General features: G+C 27.2%; 2 protein-coding genes and 1 long non-coding RNA gene across 4 annotated transcripts; 1 reads left to right on the top strand and 2 right to left on the bottom strand.

Annotated features, from left to right (window-relative positions):
* Nucleotides 1-2,602: 2,602 nt before the first annotated feature.
* LOC102656016 lies at nucleotides 2,603-6,792 on the bottom strand. Its single transcript, XR_409352.3, has 3 exons — nucleotides 3,471-6,792; nucleotides 2,864-3,342; nucleotides 2,603-2,637 (listed from the first exon to the last, which is right to left on the bottom strand). It is a non-coding gene; the product is annotated as an uncharacterized LOC102656016 (long non-coding RNA).
* A 1,395-nt stretch (nucleotides 6,793-8,187) lies between these two features.
* Nucleotides 8,188-11,369, bottom strand: LOC100576373 (chloride channel CLIC-like protein 1). Of its 2 annotated transcripts, XM_016915626.2 has the most exons (12): nucleotides 11,314-11,369; nucleotides 11,135-11,236; nucleotides 10,878-11,053; nucleotides 10,576-10,801; nucleotides 10,337-10,420; nucleotides 9,925-10,060; nucleotides 9,612-9,839; nucleotides 9,364-9,510; nucleotides 9,183-9,288; nucleotides 8,943-9,101; nucleotides 8,590-8,807; nucleotides 8,188-8,483 (listed from the first exon to the last, which is right to left on the bottom strand). In XM_016915626.2, exons 4-12 carry the CDS (start codon nucleotides 10,671-10,673, stop codon nucleotides 8,238-8,240), a joined length of 1,422 nt encoding a protein of 473 aa, XP_016771115.2. In that variant the 5' UTR covers nucleotides 10,674-10,801; nucleotides 10,878-11,053; nucleotides 11,135-11,236; nucleotides 11,314-11,369; the 3' UTR covers nucleotides 8,188-8,237. The 2 variants fall into 2 exon arrangements, with proteins under 2 accessions (XP_016771115.2, XP_026300184.1); XM_026444399.1 differs by lacking the exon at nucleotides 10,576-10,801 and having other exon boundaries at nucleotides 11,314-11,332.
* A 1,104-nt stretch (nucleotides 11,370-12,473) lies between these two features.
* Nucleotides 12,474-14,481, top strand: LOC551590 (upstream stimulatory factor 1). The gene is made up of 4 exons (XM_623982.6): nucleotides 12,474-12,758; nucleotides 13,070-13,445; nucleotides 13,533-13,685; nucleotides 13,789-14,481. Exons 1-4 carry the CDS (start codon nucleotides 12,721-12,723, stop codon nucleotides 13,990-13,992), a joined length of 771 nt encoding a protein of 256 aa, XP_623985.3. The 5' UTR covers nucleotides 12,474-12,720; the 3' UTR covers nucleotides 13,993-14,481.
* Nucleotides 14,482-15,807: the final 1,326 nt, after the last annotated feature.

The raw sequence follows: 15,807 nt of genomic DNA, 5'->3' as shown, positions 1-15,807 counted from the left end.
AAGAGGTGGCACTAAATATTCTTTGCAGAACTCGTTTCTTAGAAGCTTTTGGCTAAAATTTAAATGAAGTCAAATTTTTAGAATTTTTTGTTTAATTATATGTACTTACCTATATATTTCTTTGTCCTTCTGTTATTTTTTGTTTTTATTTCCTTTTTATTTTTTATCTTTTTCTGAGTAATTTTCTTAGTTTTAAATATACTTACCTTTGCGTAGGAATTTTTATATGTTTTTAATAAGAATATAAGTATAAAATAGATATGCTACAATTTATAATATTAATTCGTAGTATAAAAATGTAGAATTATTTTCTAGTACTGAAATTTATAATATTCTAAAGGATTATGGAAGGATGATGGTAATGGGAAATATAAAATAAAACAAGATATTCGTAGAAAATAAAATTTATTATTAAAAAGATACATAAATTTATATTATTGTATAAAATTTACAATTTTTTTATTTATTTTGTAAGAGAATAAAATTTATCATTTATAAAAGATAATTTTTTTCATTATAAAATGATAAATTTTATTTTACATGAATATAATAGATATAAACAAATGTTATTAATACTTAATATAATATAAGAATTTATTTTTCTTAAAATTATTGTATATACATATATTATATTTTATCTCCAGCGAATATAAATATAAATAACGCATTACATAAAATTGTAAAATAAGTTCCAAACAATTAATATCTTTTTATTTTAACATAACTTCCTTTCTAGCCATGAATAGTGGACTTGCGTTTGCCATACAATAGCCTGGGTCGCTGCATATATCACGCGCTTTACACACAAGTGTTTTGTTTATCTGCACTGACTCTACTCGTCCAACTATATATAGAATAGTGCCTGTTTGTACAGCAAACTCTCCAAAGCTCCAAAATTTCACTCGAACAATACTCGAAATCCCTTGCTAAAGAACTGCTCTTCGAACGAGGTCAATCCTGAAGACTTCCATATCCAACTTTTCTTCTCGTCTAAAAATGTATTCCATTACTGTTCATAAATGTCAGGTCACAATCATTGTGTAATAAACGGTGGTCTGGCATAATTCTTGTCCAAAGAATGACCAAGAAGAATAGAAAGAAATATGACAAGAAGATCCAGTCAATGTATGCCGCTTCAGGCAAACCGTGACGATTAATTATCAAGGCCCAACTGTCACGGCCTCCGTGAAATCATTAATTTCTTCTGGAAATTTTAGCGCGAATACCGCTTCGTTCCCGCCATCACGGATGTGTATGCGCGTCAGGAAAGCGCGAGATTCCACGTTGGATATTAGGTTGAGGTAATTACAGCCATTAGTTCGCGTATACATCAATTATCGATGACACGATGACATGAATCTGCCGCTTGGAGGCATCCCTCACGATGGAAATGCTTGGGCGCTCTCTAAGCATGCATCATCCGCGCAGAATCGTTACCCAATGTGTGTTGTCCACGTGCCTCGTATTCTCCATTGATTAATAATTTCACGATTGAGAAACATAGATTTAATGAATGAACGAATATATTTTTGTGTGGAACATAGTTTAATATAAAGGAAGTGGATATATATGGATATATATATATCTGTAAAATAAATGAGAAAAATTTATTATTATTTTTATGATGAAAAAATATGTGATGAAATAAATAATCATATATAAAAAATATCTATAAACATGTATCGAGCGTGAATGATTGTTGTGAGTTGAAATTGAATGTGTGCTGAATTAAATTTAAAGTTATGCATTTGTATAAGTGTGTATTATAGAATTCATATATATATTTGGGTCTGTTTTTACACAGTGAATGAGCGTAAAAAAAAAATCGTGTAAAAAAGTGATATAACAATTGGTTTGCAAATAAAATATAAAACTTGTTTTGAAATAAAACAAACTATCTAAAAAAACAATTGAAAATATAGAAATACACTTGATTTGAATTATTTGTATAACTATATATCGTGTAAAAATAAACTGTGTAAAAAAAGACCCAAGAATATATATAATTCTATTAAATTTTGATTCTGGAAAATTATTTATAATTGTTCTTTCTGTAAACAATGTAAAAATAATTATTTTAATAAATAAATATTGTTTACTTACATCTGTTTTTTCATTTTTCTCCCCTGCCAAGAAAAAAGTAGTTTGTAGTTATCTAAGTATTAATCGTTCTATCTTGATATTTCGAATCATGGTCGTTTATAAGCTCAGATAAAAAAGAAAAGTAAGCGGGCAGATCATTTTTTTCTGAGGGCAGAAGATTACTCGAATCTCGATGAAAAGCTCATTAGCCCAAGTAGAAATTAGAAACGCGTAACTAAAATGCATCTAATGGCGGTTGGGTCCCTTTTCTTTATCGTGTCATTAAGAACCAATTTCGGTTTCTATTAATCACGTCAACTTGAAACCTCAAAGAATCAGTATGATATCTATGATCACGGTTAATTTTCTTTCAGAAACATATATCATTTAAGGGTAAAACTAATTCTCATAAATTTCAAATAAAAATATTTAAATATTCTTGCATAATTAACGTTTCATAATATTTGCAAAAATATATTGTTCGTGTTCTCGTTACATATCCAAAAAATTTATCCAAATACTTTCTCATATAAAAATTTATCCCTGTTTGAAATTCTGAAATGCAAAAAAAACGTTACGTATTCTATTCTAAAAAAATTCAAAGTGTTATTAAACAAATGAGTTATTTATAAAATTATTTCATCCGTTCCTTCTCCAGTTCTCATGCAATTTCCACGTCAAACAATTTTTCTTGCAGCATACTTTCAAGAAGTCATTCAAAATGAACAAGTGACTCGACTTTACAACTTTGCCATTTTTAATTTAAATACAAATAAGTAACCTGTCATTCTCAAGATGTCCACTGGCCATCTGTTGTTATAAAATTCCGCAATTAGTCAACACGATAATGGTTTCGTGTTCTTTGCGCGTCTCTTTAAATTCTCTCGGTGCATGCTCATCAACGATACTCTTCTTGCTCTTATTTTCAAAGGTATAACACGGGTTGCATGACCGAACGTCACCGCCGCCATCTCAAAACGAGCGGCGTCAAACCGGTTCGCCGATATTAAACTATTTTCCCATGTTACCGGCCCGGCGTCGGAAAAAATGATCGTTATGCGTTAAGTCGTGCCGATATAATTGCCGTACGACCAGCTTTCCATCCGTATTTTTATCCACGTCTCGAGATTACTTTGCACTCGTCTAAACCGGTTCAATTTCCTGACAATTTAATGATTTCGCCGGTCGATCGGCCATCTTGCGACTAATTCCAAGTCTTCGCTAACTATCGAGTCGATATTTATAACACATTCGTCGATTCTGAAAAATTAAACATTTAAGTTTAATTTTAAATATTATTACCTAGATCGATGGATCGAAACTTGATTTTTTAATTTAAAAATTTGTTTATTTCCTCCTCTTTTTTATAAAGAAATCTGTATACTTACCACATTCCTTTAGAAATAAATTCTTATCAATTAAAATCTCTCACGAAACTCCTTATTTATAATCGTTGTTTATCTAGAGAATCGTAAAAAAGTTTCAAGATTCGAAATCTCGAAACATTTTAAATTTTGGATTTAAAGGTTTCAAAGTTTGTGTCATCCTTGATACTGAACATGTAATTTTATTCTCCATCCTCCATTCTCTAGACCACGATACGAGTGTATCCGAATCGATACCGAGGGCTTGTAAAAATTTCCAAGACAGAGTGTGTCTTAATTGACTCAGGTTTTTCAAACGTTCCACTCGAAACACCTGATACATCTATGAAGAAGCGAGGACGCCCGTTCGAGGAATCTGATCGATAATTAGAAAACACAAGATCGAACTCTGTCTACGTGTACAACGATTCGTTTCACGATACGGAACTGCCCTCTTGGGTGAATAAACCCATAGATATAATGCATGGACATCCAGTCGGGCGAGCCATGCGATAAGATATAGAGAGACGGTGCACAAAGTCCCTTGGGACCAGTTGAGGTCTTAATTACTATCCTCTCATGCTGGAATGCCGCGTTATCGTGCGGTTACTTCTCTGTCCTCTCGTGTATATACGTCCATGGGTCCGACATTGAATTACACTTTCCTTTTTGGTGGACCTTTACCGTGGATATCACCGTTGGGTAAACGTGTTAATTACTCGTGACACTCGAAAGTTCTGAAAGACGAGCGGGGAATCGAGTATTTAGAAGTTTTTCAAACGAATATGAAAATATGAAATGAATTCGAATGCAAAATTCGAATGTTCTGCAAAAAAATATCGATGCGAAGACTTCTGAGAACGCGAAGTTTATATACAATGTATGAAAAATCGTGGCAAAATATCGAAACGAAGAGATTTTAAAACGTTTTCGTATTATTAACTCGTTATTATCCATTTACCATGTTCGGTGATTAAAGAAAAACTTTAGAATAAATTATTCCATCGATTTAATAATAAATTTATATTTTATTTAAATGTAGTATCTTTTGAAAGATACGATATACGTACAAAGTTAATAACAGGGGGTTTTCGAGTGACGGGAAAGATATATCGAAATTCGTTGCATCGGAGACGAACGGATAATTTTTAAGAATTTAACGTTCAATTAAAATCTTGCATGGTACACGGCAAAGTGATTAATAAACTATGTATGTACAGAGAGATAGGTGCAGCTTTGATCACAAGTACAAGGCTTGTCAATGGCCAAGCTTTAATAGACCACAGAGAAGCTATCTTGATATAATATCGTGTCCATATATACTGGAACACATTTTAAGCGATCCTCTTGTTATTCAAACCCCATTTAACGCACAAAGTTCGCGTTAATACCTATAAACTGGAGTGGAATATCTTTTTTAAAACGTCCAAGGAGGCCGTGCACGATGAAAAAGTTCGATCGATCCGAGAGAGCGATACACGCAAAAATTACTTTTCTCGTTACATATTCATCGTAACCGATATTGGCCAATACCTGGTCGAGCAAAGATAAATCCTCCAGACAGAGGAACGATCGTAGAAAATCTATATCGTATCGTGTATCCTATATATATATATAGAGCGTACAATGCTGATAAATGCGCACTCAACAGAAGCGTACAACGATCAGGTCCAAACGTCGGTAATAGACAGTTTACATTCAGCAATTCTGGTGAACAGCGAAACGTTTAGTAGAGGTAACCGATCGTTACATCCACCATCCATTTTCCCGATATCCAGACCTCTCATGAGTTAGCCGAATCCACGATCGGCTAACATGGAGGTACGAAAATTTACAGGCTAACGATCAAAGCCGTGCAAGAACCGGTAACGTCGTTTCCCTATATCCGATTGTTTGTACAATCGTGCTAATTCTCCACTCAATTAAATCCCCTTGCAAGAACAATTCTATAAATATTTTATATGTATAAAAAAAAAGAAACGTAATGGAATATTTATTCGAACCAACATAGTTAAAATAATTTACTCTTTGTTACGTTTCCATTATTTATATGAATTATTATGAATATTCTAAATTAGAGAATTAACAGCAAAACTTAATCGATGATTTATTAGTTAAAGTGATGAAAGAAATCTCAGAAATCTTTTATTTCATGATCGATGATGGATGAATGGTAATTTTATTTTATCAAGAGCTTCAAATTAATTTCTTCGTCCATAATAATTGCTCGCTGATAAATAAGTTTCAAAAAGGTGAGTATGAACCCAACTATACGATCTTTTACCATGTATAAAGGAACGATAGTGGAGGAAAGAGTTAGTGGACTTATAATCCAATTACATGGTATCACCTCATCGTAAAAAGAAATCAACAGTATCGCAACAGATGAAAGATGATCGTTAAAACGATCGCGGCCATATTCCAAGACGTGAAGTTCCCTTCAAGAACTCAGGTTGAATTGTCTAGCTCGCGCTGGAGGACGAAGTAAATCGGTTAAAACTTCGTCTCTCCTCTCCGCCTTGCTTAATTATGTTCCAGCTAGGCATGCATTATGTATTTCACTTTGTTGAAGAGTTCGACCGCCTCTGGAAGTTTGTCTTCCGTCGAAACTTTCCTATAGAGTTTCCAATTGTAATGTACCACTTAAAATGAATTATCGATAACTTTCGCAAAAATCTTCGCTGGGAAGAAATGACGGTACAGGATAGGAACGACTCCCAACTTTTTCTTTCCCTCCCGGATGAACAAAGGGAGGAAAGTTAACCGAAGGAAAATCCGAACTGCGATACAGAAAACACTTTGATGTCCTTGGTTACGGAATAGTGGCCAACCAGAGCGAACAACCCTCCTCTATTTTTATAGATCGACCACTTTGTGGATCGATCATCGATTCGACGATCGTATTTGTACGCATTCGAGCGAAAATCTTGAGGAAACCAAGCGAGGATCTTGGATGAGGTGCTTGGTTGCTTTCTTCAAGATGCATACACACACGTAAGGGTATTCGTGGTTCTTCGAATTTTTGGCGGTTCACCGCCAACTAATCACAAGGTAGGAGACATCAATGGAGCAGATGCTGGGATGAACCGTTTGGGTTTCAGGTGAAAGGGCCGGTTGCACGTGTATGCAACGGATCTTGGCTCGTTTTAAACCCAGCCAGGCGCGCGTAAAGCACTTTGAAATGAGATAGGTTCGTTATTTTGATAGCCTTCTCGATGCTCGTTGATGCGATCCATGATCGTGGCCGTGCTTTAAGCATCGCGAAAACGAATTAAACCATGCTGTATCGAACTTCCATCAAATCGTGAAAAGTTTGCAGATTTCTTATAAGTGTTCGAAAACACTCGTTTCGTTTGCTTTTAATTCTTAAAAGATAGATTTTTGATGACAATAAAAAGTTAGAAAATTATTTATTTATTTATTTTAATTAATTATTATCATTTAAATTAAATTTTAATTATTTCAAAAAATTATTTAGATGTAAATTAGTCGTATTATTTGTAGAAAGAATAATTGAAACTTTTCAGTGATTCTTGAAATTGCTTTTGAATTTGAGCATATATATGTATTGTCACAGAAATGATATATGTTCAATAATTTGCAAAAATAGAACGAAATGTGTTGATATGTATACCGATATCTCTTCTCTTCAATATTATTTCGAGCATGTAATGCATCTATGGCTCTATGAAAACCCTCTATCTTAAATATCCTTTGTTAGTTGTAAACACACCTGCTTTTTATGGATCTGTGAACAATTTGAAAAAATTCTTTTAGCTTTGTTGCGTTCGATTGAATTATTCTAAATATTTTGATTGTCGGGCTTCTTCAACTTTGCCATCGAGCTGGCATTCACTGATCAAGCGTTGCATCTTTGGGATACATTCATCAAATTTCTTTTTTTTAAGAAAATATTTAAATTCAACCAAAAGTATAAATAATATAACGTGAAAATAATTTAATTTTTGAATTTTATAATTATTATTTTTAAATTAATGCAATTATTATAAATTTTCAAACGTAATATTAGAATCTAATTGAATTTGTGATAAACAATATGAGAAATGATAAATTGAAATTATGTATCGCATATAACGACAATACTAGTTGTATAAATAGATTTAATTATGAACACAAAACTTAATTTTGCGATATTCTCGTTACCTTTAATTTCTTTTCATTGTTATTCCAATCATATCATAGCATTAATTATATATGTTGTAATTAAAATAATTTTCAAATAGATATATCATCTTTATATTTGTTATAAAAAATTGCTTTTAAATCTTTGATATATTTGAAATATTTATATTCATTCTAATGATATAAATGCAGAGATTATATAAAGCAAATTCTTGTTTGTTTATTATTCAAATTAATGCTCATATTCTCTTTTGAAAATCAATTCATTACATAAATCACGTAAAATTTGTATATTACGTGAAAAAAATGTTTATAAAAGGATATATATTTAAATATCAGCATTAAAATTTAAGCATTTCAAATATATTATTAATACTGTTACATATTACTGCAAATATCATTTCATTATATATTATACAATCACAGTTCAATTATAAATAAAATATATATGTTGTAAACAATATTAAAATAACATCATGAACGCAATAAGTTACACATATAAATATAATTATTAGACTAATTAAAATTAATTTTTTGAATATTGAATATGCAAATCATATTTAATATGTTAACATTAAATGTAGTGTAAATTAATAGCTTATGTACATAATAAAAAGCAAAATAATATAAAATGTACATAAATGTACATCAACGATCTCCGCTTCCATCGTTTCTTTCTATTGCATCAAAGCTCTCATATTTATCAGATCCTTTATCATCATTTTTTAATAATTTATTGTTAGTTATTGCATCACCGCAACATAAATCATCATAATCTTTCTGAGAATCATTATTCGTCGCAATTACTTCTTCTTTTTTTAAAGTTTGTAGGACGTTCGATTGCGTGATCATTGGAATGTCTGTTATTTGATTTACGTCGGTACCATGAGTTACCTAAAAAGAGTTTATTTTTGTTTGTTTCCAAATAAATATGTAAAAATATTGGGACGAATATAAGAAATAAAAATATCAAATTAAAATAAAGGGAATTAAATATTACCTTAAGAATTATTTGTACAGGTTCTCGGTTTTCTATACTTTGTAATGAATTACCTTTTTCTTTCTTTTTCTCATGGCTAATTCCAAGTTTGAATAATGGTCCAAATCCTAAATTAAAGGATGCACCAGACAAATAAAATGGTATTGTTATTATAACAAAGCCTATACATAAGAAAAGCATACATTTTATAATCCATCCATATGTCCATGGTATATTTTCTAAAACATTAAAAATAATTATTAAATATACATACATAATACATAATTTATATATATATAAAATTAAACTTATTAAATTAAGTTTATTTAAGTTTATTATACTAATTATAATTGAGAATAAAAAAACTTAGTTACCTGTAGCATTATTTATAAAAAGAGATATGATAGATCCTATATGAATAATTGGATGGAGAACAATAGTAGTAATAAAATGAGATAATACAAATGCAGGTGTAATTTTTAATTTTGGATTAGTCATTATTGTTTCATAATATTTCTCACAATCGTCATTATCTAAAAAGAAAAGAGAATATTTTATTCTAAAATATTATTTATTTATTTCACAATAAACGAATATAATATAATAATACTTACAAAACAATGAAACAAATTTATTCCACATATTCATTTTATCTGGTTGACATGATATTGGTATCTCTGAAAATTTCATTTGTGCTGCAATAGATTTAACTTCAGCCTCCTTTAAAAAAATATACAACAAACTTAATTAAATTATATTATTCTTTTAAATATTATCATTATATAATTAACTTACTTTTATAAGTTGCCACCAAGTCATAAAAAAACTCAATATAAATATAACTTGTATGATACTGAAAATAGAAAATCTTCGTCCCCATATTATCATTCTAAATGTTGAACAAACTATTAACATTGTAAATATAATTATAGTTCCATCTTGCTAAAATAATAAATTTTATATTAAATAGTCTTTCGATATATATTAAATATAAAACATTAAATATAAAAATATAAATTAATATTAAACACAAATATTCTCACATGCTCTTGTATCGTTTGGAGTATTGTACGAAAACCTTTATGTAATATATCCAATATATTCATAACTCCAGATACATAATTATATTGAGGTTTTCTTATTACATTACTGAAAATATCATCAATTTCTTTTAAAGATGTTTTATGAATATGGAAATTTCTTAGTATTTCCATTTGAGAATGAGATATTTCAATTTCCAATATTCCTATTATTGATACTTCATCTTCATTCTATTTTCAATATATAAAATATAACAAATATAATGATATTTTATTATGCTTAAAAAAAATATATAATTTTATATTATTTTATTACCTGTATATGGATATTTGATAATAATAAATTAATTAAACGCTTATAAAAAATAGCTTCATGACTGCTATAATTATTTGCTTGTTTAGAAGATTTCAAATTATTTTGATCTTCATTATTGTTTTGCATAACTTTTACCCTAAAAATATTAACAAATAATATTTTTGATATGTTATTAAAAAGTTACGATATGCTATATAGATATATATAATTATAAATTTTAAAGATTATATATTATACTATATGCAAAATATAATATATACATTTATACATACATAAAATTTTATATTAAAAAAACCAATATATACATATTTATGTAGCAATTTGAATAATATGATATAATGTCTATTACTTCTCTATTATTAATAAAATTCCATCATAATCTAAATTATATATATATCATTTTTATACATACATGTCCACTTTTATGTCTTTAATCATTGTTTTACTTTGTTTATCATAGAAAAATGAATGTGGATCTACTAATTCTTCTGTATCCCTGTAAAAAATTTCATATTTGTAAAAACATAGTAAAAAAAAAATTATTTAATTATTAAATTTAAAAACTATATATATATATATATATATATATATATATATATATATATATATATATATATATATATATACTTTAATATAAATATATGTACTTACTCTATGTTTTCAAAATAATTTTCATCTTCACAATTAGTAAATAAAATGATTGCAAGAATATGAATTGACAAAAAAATAAATTCTCTTGAATACTTCATTATATATAAAAATAAATTTTGAATACGATATCTTCAATGATTGAAATTTATATGAATACTATTCTAAAAATATTTGTTATCAATGTTATAATAACCATAACCTATCTCTTTGTTTATATTATAATACACTGCAAATAAATATATAAAAAAGATACACGTGAAATATATATCACGTTTAATATTAACATATGCGTTAATACATACGTTTAATACAATGATTCGCAATAATTCATTTAAATCACAAAACAGTTCGTTTATTCACATAAAGCAGTGATACCACTCCATATTATATTAAATTATAATACTAGAAAAGTTTAGGATAAGTTGCGCTGTTATCTTATTTAGCATTTAACTTGTAGCGCCATTTCTTCAAAAAATATCTGAAACATGTTGTATACTGTTACCGACATTAAAATTATTTTTTATTGGAAAGCTTTAAAATTTCTTCCTTTCTTTGTTACCAAGTCAAGCTTTCAGTTGTTTAAAAAATCATTGTTGTTATTATCCAATCAAAATATTCACATATTATATGTCAAGGTATATTGCTTGATGAAAATAATGTCCTAAAAATATATTATAAAATTAAAAATGTAATATCAATAGATTTCACAATAAAAACTAAAAATAGAAGTAAAAGTACGTTCAATTAATAAATTCTTGTATCTTTGTCACATCCAAAATCAAGTGCCAAATGAAGCGAATATATAGTGCGAGAAGGACAGAGATAGGATAAAAATATTAAAATCAGCGCCATCTTCAGAGTGCCGCAAATGAAACTTATATAATAAGGATAGAAAATAATAAGAAAAGGATAGAGATAGATTAAGAATTGATCATTAGTGCCATCTCTCGAATTGTAAGAGTATCATTTCAAAGGCAGGATAAAGTAGAACAAGAATTGAATACTAACGTCATCTCTCGAATCTTTTAAAAGATTCTTAAACTAATATATTACTTATAATAGTACTTATCAGATGATGCTAATAATCATTTCTACTTTATCCTATTTTCAAAAAGATGTCTTTATTATTCAAGAGATGACGTTAATAACCAATTCCCACCTACTTTATCCTACTTTTAAAGAAATGTCTTTGATACTCGAAAGATGGCATTAAAGATCAATTCTCATTCTATTTCTATCTTTTTCTTATTATTTTTTGTCCTTTTTATATGAGTTTCATTTGCGGCACTCTGAAGATGGCGCTGATTTCAATAATTTTTACCCTATCTCTATCTTTCTCGCATTATTTGTTCTCCTTGTCTATATTTATTTTATAAAATGCACTCAAGAGATGACTTCGATATTTAATTAACTTTATCTTCTTTTACTTTTATCTATATTGCTTAAATATTAACATTTACAATTGTTATATTATTATATAAATATAATTTTAATAATATATTTAAATGGATTTTTTTAAAAAAATCTTAAAAATTGATATTATTTCTATTGTGTTGTAATATTGTATTTTTCTATTGTAAAAAATAGGAATATAATTTTTAATTCATGAATAATTCAATTTATATATAATATCTACTATTCGTAACAATCGAAGGAATATATCAAAGAGTTATTTTTAAAATGTGTAAATTAATTTTTATGATTGAATATAATTTTTGTACTCACTTCTTTAAAAGAAGAAAATGTCAAACACAATTTCTTGCACAATCAAAAAATAAAATACAAATTTCTATCAAATGTTAAGTCTATTTTATATTTTACCTGTGATTTAACTATATCCATATCTATATGTATATATATATCTGTGTGTATATATATATATATATGTTATCAAATTTAATATTATATATTGACATTTAAATACATATAGATATTATCAATTGCTTGTGAAATATTTTTAAATCTTTAATATATGTTAAATAATTTTATCTATATAATAAATAATTTCATTCATATATATTTTTACAGATTGTGTGATGCATTAGCTATAGAAAATAGATCATAGTATAAATAAGAAATTTAGTACATTCATTTATATGCATAAAGAAATTGTGATTGAAAGAAATTCGTAGTAAAAAAATTAAAATGGAAGTTTTAAATCATTTCGAAAATATTGATGAAAGGTATGTTTTTATTGTTTTTTTCATTTTAAATATATTCCTTCACACAATATAACCATAAACATGAAATTTAATACACTAATAATAATTTCTTTTTTATATAAAATTTTATATTCAAATTTTATAGAATATATAAATCTATATTTATATCTCATAAAATAAAATTTTGTTTTACATGGAATATTATATACTTTAATCTATAAGGTTAGATCTTGTAGAAAATATAATTTTAAATTATTTAGAATATTATTTAGAATATTTTAAATTAATTGGGTTCTTTTGTATACTATCATTTAATATTTAATATTTTACAGTGTGGATGAGAATACGATTAGCAATGACAATGTTGGCGTAGTTTTAGAAGAAGCTGAAATAATAGATTGTGACACAGAAATAGAAACTGTTACAGAAGAAGATAATATACAGTATCAATTATGTGTAAATAGGAATGATAATACAGTAGCATATCGTGTAGTACAAGTTGGTGATAATCACATAAATAATGCTGAATTATCAATAGCTGCTCCAATAAATAATACTGTTCAAGTTTTAACTTCACCTATAAATGGTCAATTTTATGTACTTAGCAATGGTAATGAAGTTGTTTCTTCAGAATCTACAAGAACAGTTGCACCACGTGTTAAACTTCAAATAGATAATCCTCAGAATATTCTTACTAACATTAAGAAGGTAATGTATCTTATATGATTTATAATTAATATTAATAAATATTAAAAACATTAAAAAATATTAAAAATACTTGTTAATATTATATAGAGAGATGAAAGAAGAAGAGTAACTCATAACGAAGTTGAGAGACGTCGTAGGGATAAAATTAATAATTGGATTTCAAAATTAGGAAAGCTTTTACCAGAGTGTGAACAAAGTACAACAGCTGATGGAGATGTAAAAACTAATTTTGAGTTGCAGGTATTATTATTTTGATAATTAAATATTAAATAATTTATATCTTATTTGATAATTGATTTTTTATATCATTTTTATTCCAAACATTGAAATTTTTTATTTACAGAGTAAAGGAGGAATCTTGGCAAGAGCATGCCAGTATATTACAGAATTACGAGAAATACAGGAAAATTTCGCACAAAGTTTAGACGAGAATGCTCAGTTATCAGAGGAAGCTAAAACTTTAAGACAAGTGGTAAATCAGTTAAGAAAGGAGAATTCCGAATTAAAAGCACAAATTTCAAAAAGTACTTATATACTTGGTACCTAATTTCCATAAATATATAATAAATAGTAATAGAAATTTGGATTTTTATTAAATATTTTTTCCATGACAGTTTTATCCAAAGTATATATTATTTTTACTTATATTTGTAAAAAATAATGTATAGGAAATGCATAATTCAGTGCAATAAAGTAATAATAATGTAGTAATTATAAAATGTTTATTTACATATATTTAACTGAGTATATATTTATATTTTGAAAACAATTGTAAACATATTATGTAATTTCAACTGTACATATCATAAACAATAATTATTTATAACGTGAACAATCGAGCAAAGAGAGTAATTTATTATTAAATCATTAAATTAAATATACAAATATACAAAACATTGTGCTATTAATCAATAATTAATCTTATCCAAAAGTTATATCATTTAATTTTGAAGTTTCTTATTGCCTAGAATATGTTGAAATTTTCACTAATGACAAGTTCTACAGTATTTACATTTATAATGATATCTAAGTTATTTACATGAAATCAAATACATTATCGTATCAATTGTTTTTTTTTTTTTTTAATATTTCAAAGTATATGTTCGTGTATATTAATGATATACAATAATGTCAATCATTAATATGCACGTGCAACTAATATTGAATATTACAAGGGACAATATATGCATTCACATATATATATGCAACAGCCTAAACTGTTTTTACTGTAAAGTTTATTAATATTATTGCTTCAAAGCACATCATTTGTGCAGAATTTGTTTTAATATTTTCAGAGTAATAATACAAATTTTCTAATTTATAAATATAGAAAGGATACACGTCGAATTATTCATCACATATTGGGTTACATTATCAAGATATGTAGAATAATAATGCAAAGAAGAAATTATCGTAATGTTAACTTTTTTTTTTCGATAATTAATACATTTGCATATATTTGTAATATTACTCTGATAATTTATAAAAGTTTTTTTTCTTTATCGATGTCGGTGAAATTCAATGAAAATTCTGAGTTGTGCAATATAATGATATTATCATTTCAGCATTTATCATTAATATATAGATATTTCTCTTTTTATGTTTAGTTACATTGGCCATTATAATTGTCCTTACATAACAATGCTTATAAAGAAATTGCGTTCGAACAAATAAATATATTCCTATAAAAATAAGTTTTAAATGAATTAGGTCCAGCAATAAATGTATCGCTTCTAGTCTAGACATCAATGATTAATGATCTCTGTACAATTGAGTAGGAATCTTGCTCTTTCATTTTGTTATCATATTGTCCTTTTCATATACTAAATACTATGCCAGAAAATAAGCAAAAATATACTTCTGTGTATTGTTTATGTTTTACAAATATTTCTTCTTTTTTTTTTTTTATTGTAAAATTACGCTCGAAGGCAGAGAATAATAATTTTTTTTTTTAAACATATAATTTGAAGATTATACATTCGTTAGAATGATAAAGATTCATTATCAGAAACGAAGAAAACCATATCTAATAAAATAACATATTGGCAGTGTTGAAAACTTTCACAATTGGTAGTGGATTAGTTTTTTGAAATGTTAATTGAAATATGCGATGAAGAATTACAGACAGTATGCAATGTTCCATTAAATCTTTAACATACAAAACACAGAGGTTTTTGCTGGCTGCCTGGCTTTCATCGTGATATTCTCTGTAACATTTTTCTGTACAAGAGTAGAAAAATTTGAAAGATATCTCAGATGATTCTTTTTTCCTCTTTAGAAACTAGAAACTGCTAAAGCAGCAGTAGAAAAGAAGCTTTGATGTGCGAGTATTTACATGTTTAATGATACTTATATTGTTAAT

The sequence above is a fragment of the Apis mellifera genome, linkage group LG12, assembly GCF_003254395.2.
Source record: "Apis mellifera strain DH4 linkage group LG12, Amel_HAv3.1, whole genome shotgun sequence".
NCBI classification, from domain to species: Eukaryota; Metazoa; Arthropoda; class Insecta; order Hymenoptera; family Apidae; genus Apis; species Apis mellifera.
Note: the sequence above shows the minus strand (reverse complement) of the source record. Positions and strands in the feature narration are given on the sequence as shown.

Excerpts from the sequence above, each read along its gene's own strand:
- LOC100576373 (XM_016915626.2), bottom strand. The coding sequence starts at position 10,673 with ATGAAGTATTCAAGAGAATTTATTTTTTTGTCAATTCATATTCTTGCA. Across the intron at positions 9,511-9,611 it reads TCCAAACGATACAAGAGCAT|CAAGATGGAACTATAATTAT; the intron begins GTGAGAATATTT and ends TTATTATTTTAG. Across the intron at positions 9,289-9,363 it reads CTTGGTGGCAACTTATAAAA|GAGGCTGAAGTTAAATCTAT; the intron begins GTAAGTTAATTA and ends ATTTTTTTAAAG.
- LOC551590 (XM_623982.6), top strand. The coding sequence starts at position 12,721 with ATGGAAGTTTTAAATCATTTCGAAAATATTGATGAAAG. Across the intron at positions 13,446-13,532 it reads TTCTTACTAACATTAAGAAG|AGAGATGAAAGAAGAAGAGT; the intron begins GTAATGTATCTT and ends AATATTATATAG. Across the intron at positions 13,686-13,788 it reads AAACTAATTTTGAGTTGCAG|AGTAAAGGAGGAATCTTGGC; the intron begins GTATTATTATTT and ends TTTTATTTACAG.